Below are 17,530 nucleotides of genomic sequence, written 5' to 3'. Positions count from 1 at the left end.
AATCAGATAAATAACTAAGTAAAGTAAGCATTATTGGTTTAGTTAATTACATATGTTTCCCATGATAAATTTAACGATTCATTCAATATTTTTTATCTAATTGACCTGACAGGGGTAAACAGAGTAGAAAGTTTTGAATATCAATTTTATTCATGCTGCTATGACCAAATATTTGGTTTATAAATTGTGTAGGAGCATTCGCACCTATTTAAAAGGACTAAGGATTTTTGACGTGACAACGTCTTATAATTCGATGGAGCCGGCTGCACGCACGAAACAACATGACTCATGCGGCGTTACCTCGCTCTGAGGCGTTCCATTTAAGGCTTGAAGTGCAAGCGAGAGCGCGGAACGAGCGACAAAGAGGCACAATCGGCCTCCGCGTTCGCCAGCGTTCGACATCTGTCTCTCTCCTACTTGAGTGAGCGATGCGTCCGCGTGGACAGCTGCTATACAATAATACATTTCCATTTACCTCCTTCTCTACATCCATACAAAATATCTATCAAACAAATAAAATTAAAATTTTCTTTTGAAAAATGAAACCATTCCATCAGTATTTTCTTATGACGTTGTCACGTTCAACTATCGTCGGTAAACCGACTTTACAGACAACCGATTTTTTTATTAGAATTTTTATGGTATTTTTTGTGTAGAGAACCTAAATATGTATTTTTTCTGTAAACTTTATTTTTATGGCCTGGCTGGCCAGGTTTTTGCACGGATCCGGATTGGTTCCAATGTATCGACGGGAGCTGCATCCAGGCAACTCTGCGGTGTGACAATTTCTACGACTGCAGGGATTTTACCGACGAGCAAAACTGCCTTCTCGGTTAGAGATGTGTTCGTGTATTGTTCATGTTTAAATTATATATTTATATACATTGTCTCTCATTTTACATGTACATATTTACTATTATTATTATTACTGGTAGATTTAGATGCAGCAGGGGAATGACGTTTTGCATTGCTCCATTACATTTTTGTACATAATGTACGTCGTAGCTTTAATAGGATTATAGTTCGTATACGTCCGTTTGCTATTGTTATGTTCTACTCATTTGTCTACAAAAAATCAAAGTTTTGGTTTATAAATATTCCAGTAAGTGCAAAACTAAAATGCTATCAGGTGAACGGGAAACAGAAGGAAAAGAAAAGGAAAATAATTGGATTTAGGAGGATTTTGGCACCAAATCTTTCACCTTGCGGAGCTCCCATAATAGGGATGGAAATAGTAATTAATAAATATAATACATTAATATCAAACCTTACTGCTAATAAAATATATTTAATAGCTTTTACCACTCTGAGTTTAGGAGTCGTCTGGGTTTGTAGCATTTAACTGGACCAATGCCAATGAATTTACAAAGTTTTCTTTTCCCATGTTCGAAAATTGTGGGGGCTCTAGTTAATAATAATTTAACGCCGGGGTTANGGGATTTCTTTTTTTTTTTGATTTACTTAAATATTATATTGTTTTGAAGACTTAACAAGAGAAAAAGTCCAGAGTTTTGTACGTAAGATTGTAAAAGTAAAAGTGAAGGAAATTATTTTTAGTTTCAGTGAGCAAAAACGACTCATATTGGCACATTGATTTTGCGTTATTAAAAATAGACGGTATAGCATTGAGCATTTTTGTACATAGCCTCCAATGATATGTAAATGTTTGTACATAGCTCTAATATTATTATTTTATTACGATGTTACCGCAATTCCGTTTTACTGTTTCAACTTTAGAAACATTGGCTTCAATGATTCAACCAAATTGACCAAAGTTTAAATATATAGTTGATCTATTTTATTCCAGTTTTTTTGCATCACTGTTGTAGATTCTACTTTAGTTTCGAAAATATGAGGACATCATCATTAGGTACTTAGTTATAGATATGCCTTAATTATTTAGAAAGCTACATTCAGAGAAAAACGTAATGTCCTGAAATAGTTGAATTAAGAATGTTACTGGATAATTTTCGACTCTCGCTGATCGTAAGTTACACAAAATGTCTCATTGTTGTCCTTAATGTATACGTATTTTTGCTAAGATTGGAGAAATAATGAAAAAATTTAGTTGAAGATGCAAATCCTTTATATTTAGCATGGGTTATATATATAATACAGAATTATTAATATCGCTGCAATCTATTACTTTATTTTGTGAGTTATCCTTTGACATCCTTAATTCTTATGAATCAACAAAAATTATACCCCAATTGTTTAAAATTGTCCTCATATTATTCCGTGTTCGTATTCTATGCTCATTATTTTCGTTCTATCTGTAATGCACTTTTCCAATAGGTTGTGACAAAAGCGAATTTCAATGTGAAGATGGAACTTGCATAAACGATTACTTGCGTTGTAATGGAATCAGAGATTGTAGCGATAATTCTGACGAATATAATTGTCCTACAACCCTTGCGCCTTCCACTCAGCCACCCTTTTGGCCACCTACACCACCACCGTCTAGACCTTTCAGCTGCCCTCTTGGCCAACAAGCTTGTAATACTGGAAATCAGTGTTTCCCATACTCAGCTTTTTGTGATGGGCGATTTGATTGCAATGACTTTTCCGATGAAACAAATTGCCGTAAGTAAAAATATTCGACAATAGGCGATGCCGCCTACATACACGTAATTTAATGAAACAATAAGTAAAATTAGAAACAATTGTCTACGATTATAGTTTAATTATTTCTTCCATGAATAAAACCGTAACAAGACCAAATAGTTTTATGGAACATAATGAAAGCAGTTTTTCGTTTGTTTATACAGTAGAATCCGCTTATAATGACATCGAAAGGAGATGACAAACACGTCATACAAAGCATAGTCTTAGAAAATAAACATCTTTCTATTTTGGTTAGCTATTTAGTTTAATAGAGAGAAAAACTAGAAATTGTATATATTTATTAACAGAAAAACAAAAAGGATGAATTGTAATATCAATATACGTAACATATTTTGTCATTTTTTACATAAGAAATCAATAATGCAGGAGCAGGAGTGGGAAGGGTAAAAAAATGAACGAAAATGTTATAGTTAATCATTTGGATCACTATAGCCGGATATAATTTCGTGAGAATCAGTCGTAATAAGCGATATGTCATTTTAAACAGAGTCCTTATGTCCAAACTTTTCTGTGGAGAATTTAATATGAAAACCAAACTTAACACTGTAATTACTTCATATTAAGCGGTTGGTCAATATAGGCGGAGTTATAATAAACGAATTCCGCTGTACATTAAATATTGGTTTATAATACGAACTAATGAAAAAGTATCAGGCTAGGACATCATTAAAACTAAATTTGTCAATTATTTAATAAATATTTTGCGAAGCAAACTTTGACAAATTTCATCAAGATGTTCATAATTAGATCCGTGGACAATATTGTAAAAGGTACCTACATGGTAATTAAGTTAATTTGATTAGATATTTTTGAATGCTAAATTATTAGGTAAAATATTTTTTTCTATTTCAGCTGGAAGTGGGGATGGTCTTAACCTTAGAACATATCCTAGTCAACAGTCCATTAAAGAAAGTAAGTTGCATGTTTATTTTATAATAAATTCTCCTTTTTATTGCGGGCATCAAAGCCATTACATAATAATTAGATATGTGTATATTATATGTATGGGGTTATTGTTGCTTTTAATACTATGAAACGCCAAAAAGGAAAATAAACTAAATACTTTCTCGCAGATACGCGTTTCTAAAATTTAAAAAACTAACTCGGTGTTTTACACTTTTGTTTATCTAATGTAAGAATTATGTTACCTCCCCAAAAATAATTATGAACTACAATTAATTCTTTTTTATGTGTTGTTATTTTCTAATTTTTTTGTCTGTCTATGTGGAGCAGGCGTGTATAAATTGGGTAAGTATTTGGTAACACAAGTCATAGATCACGTAATAACATTTTGCGTACATTTTAACCAGAATATTTTGCTTTTGTCAATACAAAGCGCTCCAGTAGTTGCTGTCTCTTTCTATTAGAGGTTTTTTTGGGATTTCTTTTTTTTTTTGATTTACTTAAATATTATATTGTTTTGAAGACTTAACAAGAGAAAAAGTCCAGAGTTTTGTACGTAAGATTGCAAATATCTGAAGGACTAAAGACAGGACTCGGTTTTATATGTGAAAAAATGTTGTAATACAAATTACTGATTAATAAATATACGATATTACACACATGTATATTTATTGAAAATATAGAAAATTGTAGATTTAGATAAATAATTTACTTTCTGTTTATTTTTGTTTCTTTATTTTATTTTTAGATCTATTAATTTCTACGCTGAATTTTGGATAACAGTTTTAACTTTTCATGCGTTTCATAAAGCATTTAAACACGTAGACATTTTTTTTTCAGCCAAACATACTTAGTTTCGTAACATATTAAGGGGAGTGGTTCAGAGCTAACCCTTCTTTAATGATTTTATTTTAATTTCTATTGCTCTGTTTACAAAAAATAAGCTGTTTTGCATGGCTTAAATTGTTATTGGCTTCGGAAAAAGCTAAGAAAATTTTACCTCCATTTAGGCAATGAGGTGGTATTCCAATGCAGAGACGAAGGTCCTTTAAGAGCGAGAGTGCAGTGGTCTAGAGGAAGCGGACTACCACTGCCTCCAGGTTCAAGGGACTTCAACGGACGTCTTGAAATACCGGATATTAAGTTGGAACATGCTGGATCTTACGTTTGTTCTGCAATTGGTTACCCATCCAGTACACCAGGAGCTTCTGTTTATGTCAATTTGCAAGTTGAAAAATGTAAGTATTTGATTTTTATTTCGATTTGTCTTTATTGGAACAATGTCTAGTTTATAATATAGAAAAAGTTTACTAAAGAGTTCCGATACAGTTATGTGTAGATTCTTCAAAATAATTCACCTTTATCCATTAACCAACTGAACGTTAAAATTTTTACCCGTACTATTTTTAACATGCAGCCGGAATAGCTACATTTGGGGATGGAATTAAGTTCCCACCGATTTTAAAATTTGGCAAATTGCCACCGATTGACACAGATTATAGAGGAACAGGTACTCATTTATTACTTTCTTTTCAAACACTTTGCGCAATTTGTCCTTATAAATAATATATTAAATCGGTATTATTATTTTCAACCCTTCGTGACGATATTTTGGTAAGAAAAGAGAAGTTAATATTTTCTCGACTCGGTGAAGCAAATAAAGAAACTCTTTCAGATATTATACCAACTGTTCGACCACCTCAAGCCTGTGGACTTCATGAAGCTACTTGCTCCAACGGTGACTGTATCTCCAAGCATTTGGTATGCGATGGAAAGTATGACTGTGCAGATGGGTCAGATGAAACTCGATGCAGTAGGTTCTTCGTTAATATAAGCAAAAACTGTTGATTATCGTTTGGTTGCGTGTGCTTTTTAGATCCGTTTGGTTGCGAACCAAACGAGTTCCGTTGCAGTAACAAAAGGTGTATCCTTAAGATTTGGATGTGCGATGGAGATGACGACTGCGGTGATGGTACCGATGAAGCCAACTGTGCCGCTAGTGCGCCAGGATCACAATGTCGTTACAGCGAATTCTCCTGTCATTCTGGAAACCAATGCATTCCCAAAAGCTTCCATTGCGATCACGAGAGAGATTGTATCGACGGTAGTGATGAAATTGGATGCTGTAGGTAGACGAAACGTTTAAAATTGCAGAGTATACTGAGTCAACTTTTTTAGCCTCTGTTGTGATATCAAAACCACCCCCGCCTATGATAACATTGAATGTTGGAGAATTGTTTACTATCGAATGTACTGCAGTGGCCATCCCCACTCCGGAAATTGTTTGGCGCCTTAACTGGGGACATATTCCTGAAAAATGTACAACTGTCAGTAACGGAGGTGTTGGCGTTCTTACTTGCCCAGATATTCAAATAGCTGATCAAGGCGCTTACTCTTGTGAAGCTATTAACATCCGAGGGACTGTTTTCGCCGTACCTGATACCATCTTGGTCGTTAACTCAGGTGCTCCCGCTTGCCCAAGAGGCTACTTTAATAACCAAGCATCACGTGAAAGTGATTGCATTCCCTGTTTCTGCTTTGGTGCTACTACAGAATGTCGATCGGCAGATCTGTTCACATACCAAGTTAGTTTTCTAAAATTCTTAAATCCTTTCTCAGTTAGCACAAGATTTGATTTTTAATTTTAGCTTCTACCTCCTTTCGACTCTCACCGATACGTTGGTGTTGGAGTAGATCCATATTCAAAAGTTATCGACATCAGAAATGAACCCATTTATCGAGGCAACGAGCCCAGACTAACTCCCGTAGGAAGAAATGGAGTACAAGCGTCACTACCATACGCTCAACTATCGCAACCAAATGTTCTTCCATATTTTGTAATGCCCGAAAGCTTTCACGGTAATCAGCTGAAAAGTTATGGAGGTTTCCTTAAATACAATCTGCGCTACGAAGGATATGGAGAGCCTACATCCACTCATCCTACAATTATCCTTGTCGTAAGTGTTTTAGACGTAGTCGTAAAACTTATACCATCAAAATTATGGAATTTTCTTAAATCCTTCTTTCTTTTCTAGGGAAATGGATACACTTTACTTTATTATAGTAATGAAAATATTAGGCCATACCATAACGTTTCCGCGCGCTTCTTTGCTGGGGAACGTTGGGTAAAAAGAACAGAAACGTCACCGGAAACTCAAGCAACAAGAGAAGAAATCATGATGGCTTTAGAAAATGTCGAAAACATTTTAATTAAATTGCAATACGTGCAATCCGATAATTTAGAAACAACTTTGTCAGACATCGAAATGGACTCTGCTGCAGTACCAGATGCAGGTCAAGGTGCTGCACTTTATGTGGAAGAATGCAAATGTCCCGTAGGATATACAGGACTTTCTTGCGAGGTAATTTATTCTAAATTTGTTATTGATGCAATTCAATTCAAGTGGTTTATTTTTTGAAGGATTGTGCGCCAGGATATACAAGACATAGATCGGGACCGTGGTTGGGACAATGTTACAAAGAAGTTGAGACCTGTCCCCTTGGAACGTACGGGGATACATCAAGAGGAATTCCTTGTGAAGTTTGCCCGTGTCCTCTCACAAATCCTAGCAATCAGTATGTCCAAAGGTTTCAATTACATACTCCATGGAAATACTTTCATTTGTGTATTTGCAGATTTGCTCGCACTTGCTCTCTAGATTCTGATGGCGACGTGACTTGTGATTGTCCTGTAGAATACGTTGGAAGACGTTGTCAACAATGCGCTCCTGGTTACACCGGAAATCCTTTGATTCCTGGAGACTCCTGTAAACCAATAACTTCAATCTGTCATCCCGAAGGATCACTTAGTCTTCAAACCGATGACAGGGGATTATGTCAATGCAAGGTAGGACAAATATTTCGTCAACTATAGGCATATTTTTATAACACATATTTAATTTTAAAAGTGTACATATCTATGTAATATTCTTGTTTAACTTTGAAAATGTTTATTTTCCTGCTTTCTTAATCGTCATAAAATCATCTTGTATGTAAGTATTTAATCAAGTACAAGAATTATGAATCGTGTTCATATTATTTATTGTTATTGGGTCGTTGTTTTTATATACAACTTTATTTTAGCAAAATACGTACGGTCCAACTTGTGCAACTTGCAAGCCAAATACATTCCATCTAAGTAGCGAAAATCAATTTGGTTGTATAGCCTGCTTCTGTATGGGTGTCACCCAAGAGTGCTCTAGTTCCAACTGGTATAGGAGTTCTGTATGTACGATGAAAATTTGAACTATTCCACATTTTTAATGGTTCATTTTCTTATAGATAACAACTGCTTTTACATCATCGAGGAGTGACTTTAAACTATTAGCATCTCTCAACAGATCAGCCCTCATAACCGAAGGAATAAACGTTGAACCAGACCGAGGAGAAATTGTCTATAGCAATTTCCAAACACCTGACGTTTATTATTGGGTGTTACCACCCCGATATCTAGGAGATAAGGTGTCTTCTTATGGAGGTCACCTCAAATATTCCATCAGATACATTCCGACCCCTGGAGGCTACTCCAAAAACAATGCGCCCGATGTCGAACTCATAAGCGTATGAAAAATGAAACAAATAACAAAATTTTCGATAATTTTGGCGTACCTTTCAGGAAAATGAAATCAGTCTTTTATATTACGGAAGGGATTCGCCACAAGGTAGCGGACACCATAACTTCTCCATACCCATCTTGGAACAGTACTGGCAACGGTCAGATGGTCAAGTAGCTGACAGAGAGCATCTTCTTCAGGCCTTAGCAGATGTGAAAGCCATACTTATTAAAGCTACATACACTACAAACTCATACGAATCAAGGTAAGTCGATTTCATCCTTAACATTTTTTGAACATTTTTTCTATGTTCATGTTCTTCGGTTAGCTTATCATCGGTTTCCCTGGACACAGCTGAAGATAGAAATACTGGTAGGGAAAGGGCTGTAGCTGTTGAACAGTGTAAATGTCCGCAAGGCTACAGAGGATTGTCTTGCGAAGATTGCGACATTGGATGGACCCGAGCTGGTGAAGGCATTTATCTTGGATTGTGTACGCCATGTTCCTGCAATGGTCACTCTGGGGAATGTGACCCTGAATCGGGAGATTGTCTGGTAAGCTATTAGTAGACGACANTAATTAAAAAGATAATTAAAAAAAGATCTTAAAGCAAGGCAAATAGAATTTAGAGATTTTTTAGAGTTGCATAATCTGACTTTATTCCCATATTGAGGAACATGTATATTTGTGTAGCTTGTGACGTTAATTTTCTTGTTATTCGTGTTAACTGTTTTGTTGTAAAGTTTCCAGCATAGAATTTAGATAATTAACATTTTAGTTATATGTTACTGTTTTATAATCTGAAATAATTCCACTAAAGTACATGTTTTCTATCATTATTTTAAAATTTAAAATTTTTCTGAAGGTCCTGGACCTTCTCCACCTCCCCCTGAACCGCCAACATCGCGTCCACACGAACCGCAAATATACGTAAGGGTTGAAACACCTATCATACACATCAAAGAAATAGGAAGCACTGTGCATCTCAAATGCGAAGCCAGGTCTCTTACTTCACCATCTGTAAGTAGTAAAATTTATTTATGAAATGCAATACATAAAATCAACATTAAATTTTACTCGATTTTACAGAGATCTGTAGTAATACACTGGCTGAAAGAAGGGGGTGAATTGCCCTATGATCGATTCATAGATGATGCGCGCGGCCTTTTGGTGATACGGTCTGTTAGAGTCTCTGACTCGGGTAGATACATCTGTGAGGCTTCAGATGGGGTTGAAGTAGTCACTGACTATGTAACATTGCACGTAGGGGACGGTAAGTGTTTGTTTCTAATATTAAAAGATTAATGTTTTTATTAAAGAGTACATTGTTTTCTTCTAACATGCAGCTATTAAGGCTAGTCAAATAAATGCTCCAGGTACTACCTTGTTAACTTTTATAACTTTATAATTATTTAATTTAACTTCTTAATGCTTTGAAAAATAGAAAAATAATTAAATATTATTGTGTACCCACAGGAAATGAACCCGTAGCTCCAAGAGTTTCGATATATCCCGAAACATTAGACATAACTGAAGGTGAAGAAATAACGCTTCGTTGTACATCATCCGGAGTACCAGCACCAAATCTCACGTGGGTCAAAAGAACAGGAGATGCTTACAGTAATTTGGTGAGTTCAATAAGAATTTTTTTCAGAATAGATAAGTATTCAACTTGGGTTTTCTTTACTTTTCCAGCAAAGTATATCACCAGGAGTTATTCAAATTCCTTTTGCTACGAAAAATGACGAGGGAGATTACGAATGTATTGCCACAAATGAAAAAGGTACCGATCGTTTTGTGGCCCGCGTATATATTAGAGAAGGATCTGGATCAATCATGAAACCGAGGATTACACCGGGCTCGTATTATGGTAAAAGTGGTGACAAATTCACGTTGACATGTCAAAGTAGAGAAGCATACAGGAGCATCGACTGGACGAGAAAGGACGGTCATTTATTACCATACAGTTCGAGTGTCGAGAATGCAGTCCTGACCGTATACGATGCGAAACCTGAAGACTCAGGAGTTTATGTTTGTACAGTGACAAGCTACTCGGGAACACGTGGAAACGAATCGGCCGTGGTATCCATCGCAACAGGAACCCAAGGGTAGGGATTGGTGGTGGTCTCTGTACATAATGCACCCATGCTTTGCTTTATAGCACAAATTAGTTATTATATTAAACATTTTGTCTCATTTTTTTTTACATTTAATATTTCGAGCTCAGAAGTAACAAATAATTCTTATCAAAACAGAAGAGTTTTATTTATTTTGCTGTGATATTTATTTTAGACAATAATTACCATATGATACAGCTTATTATCCTGCATGTTTGGTGTTGTATTTTTAGTGCCTTTCTCAACAATTTGTATAAGTGATGCAATGTTATTTCTTGAATTTTACCTTTTTGATATTTTTAATTCGTTCAAAACCACTTTATTAACTATTAATGTTAAGCAGGGCTTTTGTTTTAATATTGGAGTTGTTACATTTTTTTATTTTTATTTGTTCTTACATTATATTTTTTATTTCACATTTGTTTACGTTGTGCCAAAAGGAATGCACATAGTTTTCGTATTAGTGGGTGAAAATTTCTCATACCATTCATTCTGTTGGAAAAATCTTTCCATTGCACACTAAGCGGTCCTTTAAATATCAAAGATGGTAGACGGATGAAGAATCTCAAACTTTCAGTTGTTTAAAATTAGAGACGCACTGATTGGCTTATAATGCACATATTTTTAACGCTTTATAATTTTAATGTACCCAAGTGCGCTTTTATTTTTTTGTAATACATTAACTGCATTTCAGTCATTCACAATAAAATAATTTTTTACCTGTTGTACATTCATTTACTAATATAAAATTAAAAGCAGTAATTGGCATTACAGTAGACGCTCGATAGTGTGAACATCGCATAACGGAAACGGTGCATGATGTAACCAGCATATTAATTATGGTAAATCGCCGTAAAGATATCATCATCATAAGGTCGTCAGTCCTAAGACTGGTCGGGCACGCACCTCCACTCCTTCCTATCCTCAGCTAATATTCACATTTCCCTAAAACTAGAACAGCCCATATCCGTAACTATTTGCATTATTAACAGTAATCTAGTCTAGGTCCACCTCTATTCCTCTTAACTCCTGTTTCTGCCTCTAATATGTCCCTGACTAGACCTTCATGCCTGAGAAGGTGTCCTACTAACCTATCTCGCCTATTTCTTATTGACTTCCATAGAGTCCTCTGTTCTCTTACTCTTTATAATACCTCTTCGTTTCTAACCTTCTCTGTCCATGGTATCTTCATCATTCGCCGGTAACACCACATTTCGAACGCTTCTAACCTATTTTCCGCCGCGACCACCGTCCATAGTTTCGCACCCATACAGCGCCGCCCTCCAAATATATACCTTTAACAATCTTTTTCGAATTTTTAAATTAATCGTTCGCGATCGTAGAAGTGACTTCTTTTTATTAAAAGGGACTCCACCCTACGCTGTCCTCTGCTTTATGTGCAGATATATCCTTAAAAAAGTCAAGTCTTCATTTAAAGAAACGAATGTCGATTAAACTCAATAGTCGATATTTTTCCGTTGTTTTTGCGGCGTTGCTGTAAATCCCCGATAAATTTGGAACTTCCCCTGTCGTATTACGATAGATAGGTGCATAGTTCGTTGTTGATGGTTAGTTACCTGCGTTTTGCATATGTGACCTAAATAATTTTTTGTATCAGTACGTGAAACGTCGCTTTAAATGCTAGTCAAAAAATAAATAAGGGAAAAGCAGTTGCCGTTCTATGTGTTTGTTGCTGTTAATTGCAAATTACAATTGTTTGTTACCCAATAAATATAACATTCGTTAATGTGAACAAATCAACATCATTACTTTTTCTATCTGGTTCACGTCGTTTGGTGTCCACTGTAATGTTAATTCCCATACGATGGATTGAAAACAGATTAGTCTACTTTCTATCAAAGGCAGCAATTAATTATTATCTAATTAGTAACATTTTTGACCAGGTCCTATACATGAAAATTGAACTTTACTGTTACATTTTACATTTAACTAATACTGATTTTAGTATTAGCGTTTAAAATGATTTTTTAAAAGTTACTACATTTTCTTGAGACACAAATAATTTCTACAAAAAAATGTAAAAAACTTATTATTTTGAATTTTCCGGAGCATATTTGTTCGATTTGTAAATTAGAATGTGACTTTTTAGTTACGGTACAGATGTAAAGACAATTTTGATTTTCATGTAAACTGATCTCACAAGCGAGAAAATAGGACTAAAATATATTTTTTTCTTCATAACTTTGGATATTTTATTGTACTTCATTTGATACAGAGAATATCCAGAAGTTCGTATAGAGCCTCAGCGCCAAACAATTTCTCAAGGATCCACCGCCGAAATAGTTTGCAATGTTTCTGGTTTCCCTCCACCGACAATCAAGTGGACGAAAGTTGGAGACGCTTTACCACCCAACGCCCAACAAATCGGCTCAGTACTCCGTATCAATAATGTACAAATTTCTGATAGGGGCGTCTATGTTTGCGTCGCTTCAAACGATGTCGGTATCGCCCAAGCGTCATCGATTATCGAGATCGACCGTAAATATACTTAATTACTTAATTCTTGTTCTTTTCATGTTCATGTTTAACGTTTTAAAAGGTCGTGAAGCACCCGTAGTTGAAATATATCCGTCTAAAACTCAGACCGTCACGATCGGTAGCAGTGCCATTCTTCAATGCAGAGTTACCGCTGGAATTCCGCAACCTACCGTGGTTTGGAGTAGATCTAATGGATTGCCTTTAGGATCAACTGTTGAGCAACTTTCCAATGGAGTTTTAAAGTAGGCCAACTGTTTTATAAAATTATATTTTTATAGAAAAATAATGCTTAATAGTGAACATAGTAAAGTTCCGCATCTTTTGCAGATTCAATGCAATTGTAAACGAAGATAATGGTGAATACATTTGTACAGCAGAAAACGCCGCAGGAAAAGTAACAGCTGTTGCCAATATTGAAGTACAAACTGTTCCTGTTGTTACTTTAAGACCTTCTGGAACTGTTACTGTCCGGGAAAATGATTACGTTCGTTTGGAGTGTCAAGCAGAAGGATTCCCACTTCCAACTGTACAATGGTCGAAATATGTTCGAACTGAAGCCACCTTAAGGTATGTTTTTTCAAATTTTAACATTATATTGTTTCATATTTCATTAAAAGTTTATGCTGGTGAGTTTTTATTATCTTTGTAAAACGTATTACGTAATGATTTATGACAGCGATTCTTTAAAAATTTAGATAAGCTTAATAAACATGATTCAGAGAAATATTGGGAAAATATACTTATCCTGCTACAAATTTTGGAAATTATATAATGNCGTAGACATTTTTTTTTCAGCCAAACATACTTAGTTTCGTAACATATTAAGGGGAGTGGTTCAGAGCTAACCCTTCTTTAATGATTTTATTTTAATTTCTATTGCTCTGTTTACAAAAAATAAGCTGTTTTGCATGGCTTAAATTGTTATTGGCTTCGGAAAAAGCTAAGAAAATTTTACCTCCATTTAGGCAATGAGGTGGTATTCCAATGCAGAGACGAAGGTCCTTTAAGAGCGAGAGTGCAGTGGTCTAGAGGAAGCGGACTACCACTGCCTCCAGGTTCAAGGGACTTCAACGGACGTCTTGAAATACCGGATATTAAGTTGGAACATGCTGGATCTTACGTTTGTTCTGCAATTGGTTACCCATCCAGTACACCAGGAGCTTCTGTTTATGTCAATTTGCAAGTTGAAAAATGTAAGTATTTGATTTTTATTTCGATTTGTCTTTATTGGAACAATGTCTAGTTTATAATATAGAAAAAGTTTACTAAAGAGTTCCGATACAGTTATGTGTAGATTCTTCAAAATAATTCACCTTTATCCATTAACCAACTGAACGTTAAAATTTTTACCCGTACTATTTTTAACATGCAGCCGGAATAGCTACATTTGGGGATGGAATTAAGTTCCCACCGATTTTAAAATTTGGCAAATTGCCACCGATTGACACAGATTATAGAGGAACAGGTACTCATTTATTACTTTCTTTTCAAACACTTTGCGCAATTTGTCCTTATAAATAATATATTAAATCGGTATTATTATTTTCAACCCTTCGTGACGATATTTTGGTAAGAAAAGAGAAGTTAATATTTTCTCGACTCGGTGAAGCAAATAAAGAAACTCTTTCAGATATTATACCAACTGTTCGACCACCTCAAGCCTGTGGACTTCATGAAGCTACTTGCTCCAACGGTGACTGTATCTCCAAGCATTTGGTATGCGATGGAAAGTATGACTGTGCAGATGGGTCAGATGAAACTCGATGCAGTAGGTTCTTCGTTAATATAAGCAAAAACTGTTGATTATCGTTTGGTTGCGTGTGCTTTTTAGATCCGTTTGGTTGCGAACCAAACGAGTTCCGTTGCAGTAACAAAAGGTGTATCCTTAAGATTTGGATGTGCGATGGAGATGACGACTGCGGTGATGGTACCGATGAAGCCAACTGTGCCGCTAGTGCGCCAGGATCACAATGTCGTTACAGCGAATTCTCCTGTCATTCTGGAAACCAATGCATTCCCAAAAGCTTCCATTGCGATCACGAGAGAGATTGTATCGACGGTAGTGATGAAATTGGATGCTGTAGGTAGACGAAACGTTTAAAATTGCAGAGTATACTGAGTCAACTTTTTTAGCCTCTGTTGTGATATCAAAACCACCCCCGCCTATGATAACATTGAATGTTGGAGAATTGTTTACTATCGAATGTACTGCAGTGGCCATCCCCACTCCGGAAATTGTTTGGCGCCTTAACTGGGGACATATTCCTGAAAAATGTACAACTGTCAGTAACGGAGGTGTTGGCGTTCTTACTTGCCCAGATATTCAAATAGCTGATCAAGGCGCTTACTCTTGTGAAGCTATTAACATCCGAGGGACTGTTTTCGCCGTACCTGATACCATCTTGGTCGTTAACTCAGGTGCTCCCGCTTGCCCAAGAGGCTACTTTAATAACCAAGCATCACGTGAAAGTGATTGCATTCCCTGTTTCTGCTTTGGTGCTACTACAGAATGTCGATCGGCAGATCTGTTCACATACCAAGTTAGTTTTCTAAAATTCTTAAATCCTTTCTCAGTTAGCACAAGATTTGATTTTTAATTTTAGCTTCTACCTCCTTTCGACTCTCACCGATACGTTGGTGTTGGAGTAGATCCATATTCAAAAGTTATCGACATCAGAAATGAACCCATTTATCGAGGCAACGAGCCCAGACTAACTCCCGTAGGAAGAAATGGAGTACAAGCGTCACTACCATACGCTCAACTATCGCAACCAAATGTTCTTCCATATTTTGTAATGCCCGAAAGCTTTCACGGTAATCAGCTGAAAAGTTATGGAGGTTTCCTTAAATACAATCTGCGCTACGAAGGATATGGAGAGCCTACATCCACTCATCCTACAATTATCCTTGTCGTAAGTGTTTTAGACGTAGTCGTAAAACTTATACCATCAAAATTATGGAATTTTCTTAAATCCTTCTTTCTTTTCTAGGGAAATGGATACACTTTACTTTATTATAGTAATGAAAATATTAGGCCATACCATAACGTTTCCGCGCGCTTCTTTGCTGGGGAACGTTGGGTAAAAAGAACAGAAACGTCACCGGAAACTCAAGCAACAAGAGAAGAAATCATGATGGCTTTAGAAAATGTCGAAAACATTTTAATTAAATTGCAATACGTGCAATCCGATAATTTAGAAACAACTTTGTCAGACATCGAAATGGACTCTGCTGCAGTACCAGATGCAGGTCAAGGTGCTGCACTTTATGTGGAAGAATGCAAATGTCCCGTAGGATATACAGGACTTTCTTGCGAGGTAATTTATTCTAAATTTGTTATTGATGCAATTCAATTCAAGTGGTTTATTTTTTGAAGGATTGTGCGCCAGGATATACAAGACATAGATCGGGACCGTGGTTGGGACAATGTTACAAAGAAGTTGAGACCTGTCCCCTTGGAACGTACGGGGATACATCAAGAGGAATTCCTTGTGAAGTTTGCCCGTGTCCTCTCACAAATCCTAGCAATCAGTATGTCCAAAGGTTTCAATTACATACTCCATGGAAATACTTTCATTTGTGTATTTGCAGATTTGCTCGCACTTGCTCTCTAGATTCTGATGGCGACGTGACTTGTGATTGTCCTGTAGAATACGTTGGAAGACGTTGTCAACAATGCGCTCCTGGTTACACCGGAAATCCTTTGATTCCTGGAGACTCCTGTAAACCAATAACTTCAATCTGTCATCCCGAAGGATCACTTAGTCTTCAAACCGATGACAGGGGATTATGTCAATGCAAGGTAGGACAAATATTTCGTCAACTATAGGCATATTTTTATAACACATATTTAATTTTAAAAGTGTACATATCTATGTAATATTCTTGTTTAACTTTGAAAATGTTTATTTTCCTGCTTTCTTAATCGTCATAAAATCATCTTGTATGTAAGTATTTAATCAAGTACAAGAATTATGAATCGTGTTCATATTATTTATTGTTATTGGGTCGTTGTTTTTATATACAACTTTATTTTAGCAAAATACGTACGGTCCAACTTGTGCAACTTGCAAGCCAAATACATTCCATCTAAGTAGCGAAAATCAATTTGGTTGTATAGCCTGCTTCTGTATGGGTGTCACCCAAGAGTGCTCTAGTTCCAACTGGTATAGGAGTTCTGTATGTACGATGAAAATTTGAACTATTCCACATTTTTAATGGTTCATTTTCTTATAGATAACAACTGCTTTTACATCATCGAGGAGTGACTTTAAACTATTAGCATCTCTCAACAGATCAGCCCTCATAACCGAAGGAATAAACGTTGAACCAGACCGAGGAGAAATTGTCTATAGCAATTTCCAAACACCTGACGTTTATTATTGGGTGTTACCACCCCGATATCTAGGAGATAAGGTGTCTTCTTATGGAGGTCACCTCAAATATTCCATCAGATACATTCCGACCCCTGGAGGCTACTCCAAAAACAATGCGCCCGATGTCGAACTCATAAGCGTATGAAAAATGAAACAAATAACAAAATTTTCGATAATTTTGGCGTACCTTTCAGGAAAATGAAATCAGTCTTTTATATTACGGAAGGGATTCGCCACAAGGTAGCGGACACCATAACTTCTCCATACCCATCTTGGAACAGTACTGGCAACGGTCAGATGGTCAAGTAGCTGACAGAGAGCATCTTCTTCAGGCCTTAGCAGATGTGAAAGCCATACTTATTAAAGCTACATACACTACAAACTCATACGAATCAAGGTAAGTCGATTTCATCCTTAACATTTTTTGAACATTTTTTCTATGTTCATGTTCTTCGGT

General features: G+C 36.0%; 2 protein-coding genes across 2 annotated transcripts in view; both read left to right on the top strand.

Annotated features, from left to right (window-relative positions):
- Positions 1-17,530, top strand: part of LOC108740776 (basement membrane-specific heparan sulfate proteoglycan core protein) — a 112,306-nt gene that overhangs the window by 74,343 nt on the left and 20,433 nt on the right. Inside the window, exons 15-46 of the mRNA XM_025979981.1 lie at positions 2,296-2,583; positions 3,478-3,537; positions 3,859-3,873; positions 4,539-4,766; positions 5,204-5,341; positions 5,405-5,653; positions 5,707-6,113; positions 6,177-6,485; positions 6,564-6,890; positions 6,950-7,104; positions 7,165-7,375; positions 7,612-7,752; positions 7,810-8,088; positions 8,144-8,346; positions 8,410-8,635; positions 9,171-9,354; positions 9,558-9,709; positions 9,777-10,189; positions 12,435-12,697; positions 12,759-12,939; positions 13,025-13,185; positions 13,597-13,890; positions 14,328-14,465; positions 14,529-14,777; positions 14,831-15,237; positions 15,301-15,609; positions 15,688-16,014; positions 16,074-16,228; positions 16,289-16,499; positions 16,736-16,876; positions 16,934-17,212; positions 17,268-17,470. Coding sequence (XP_025835766.1) covers positions 2,296-2,583; positions 3,478-3,537; positions 3,859-3,873; positions 4,539-4,766; positions 5,204-5,341; positions 5,405-5,653; positions 5,707-6,113; positions 6,177-6,485; positions 6,564-6,890; positions 6,950-7,104; positions 7,165-7,375; positions 7,612-7,752; positions 7,810-8,088; positions 8,144-8,346; positions 8,410-8,635; positions 9,171-9,354; positions 9,558-9,709; positions 9,777-10,189; positions 12,435-12,697; positions 12,759-12,939; positions 13,025-13,185; positions 13,597-13,890; positions 14,328-14,465; positions 14,529-14,777; positions 14,831-15,237; positions 15,301-15,609; positions 15,688-16,014; positions 16,074-16,228; positions 16,289-16,499; positions 16,736-16,876; positions 16,934-17,212; positions 17,268-17,470 — 7,303 coding nt within the window. The remainder of the gene's footprint in view (positions 1-2,295; positions 2,584-3,477; positions 3,538-3,858; positions 3,874-4,538; positions 4,767-5,203; positions 5,342-5,404; positions 5,654-5,706; positions 6,114-6,176; positions 6,486-6,563; positions 6,891-6,949; positions 7,105-7,164; positions 7,376-7,611; positions 7,753-7,809; positions 8,089-8,143; positions 8,347-8,409; positions 8,636-9,170; positions 9,355-9,557; positions 9,710-9,776; positions 10,190-12,434; positions 12,698-12,758; positions 12,940-13,024; positions 13,186-13,596; positions 13,891-14,327; positions 14,466-14,528; positions 14,778-14,830; positions 15,238-15,300; positions 15,610-15,687; positions 16,015-16,073; positions 16,229-16,288; positions 16,500-16,735; positions 16,877-16,933; positions 17,213-17,267; positions 17,471-17,530) is intronic.
- On the top strand, positions 8,926-13,350 carry LOC112906240 (basement membrane-specific heparan sulfate proteoglycan core protein-like). Its single transcript, XM_025980070.1, has 7 exons — positions 8,926-9,101; positions 9,171-9,354; positions 9,558-9,709; positions 9,777-10,189; positions 12,435-12,697; positions 12,759-12,939; positions 13,025-13,350. The coding sequence occupies exons 4-7, from the start codon at positions 9,918-9,920 to the stop codon at positions 13,344-13,346; spliced, it is 1,038 nt and encodes a 345-aa protein (XP_025835855.1). The 5' UTR covers positions 8,926-9,101; positions 9,171-9,354; positions 9,558-9,709; positions 9,777-9,917; the 3' UTR covers positions 13,347-13,350.

This window comes from Agrilus planipennis, unplaced genomic scaffold (assembly GCF_000699045.2).
Source record: "Agrilus planipennis isolate EAB-ADULT unplaced genomic scaffold, Apla_2.0 scaffold22, whole genome shotgun sequence".
Taxonomy (NCBI): domain Eukaryota; kingdom Metazoa; phylum Arthropoda; class Insecta; order Coleoptera; family Buprestidae; genus Agrilus; species Agrilus planipennis.
The sequence above is the reverse complement of the archived record's forward strand: the minus strand, read 5'-3'. Positions and strand labels throughout refer to the sequence as shown.

Coding starts and splice junctions, on each gene's coding strand:
- LOC112906240 (XM_025980070.1), top strand. CDS start 9,918: ATGAAACCGAGGATTACACCGGGCTCGTATTATGGTAAAAGTGGTGAC. Junction 12,698..12,758: donor ATCGATTATCGAGATCGACC/GTAAATATACTT, acceptor ACGTTTTAAAAG/GTCGTGAAGCACCCGTAGTT. Junction 12,940..13,024: donor CTTTCCAATGGAGTTTTAAA/GTAGGCCAACTG, acceptor CATCTTTTGCAG/ATTCAATGCAATTGTAAACG.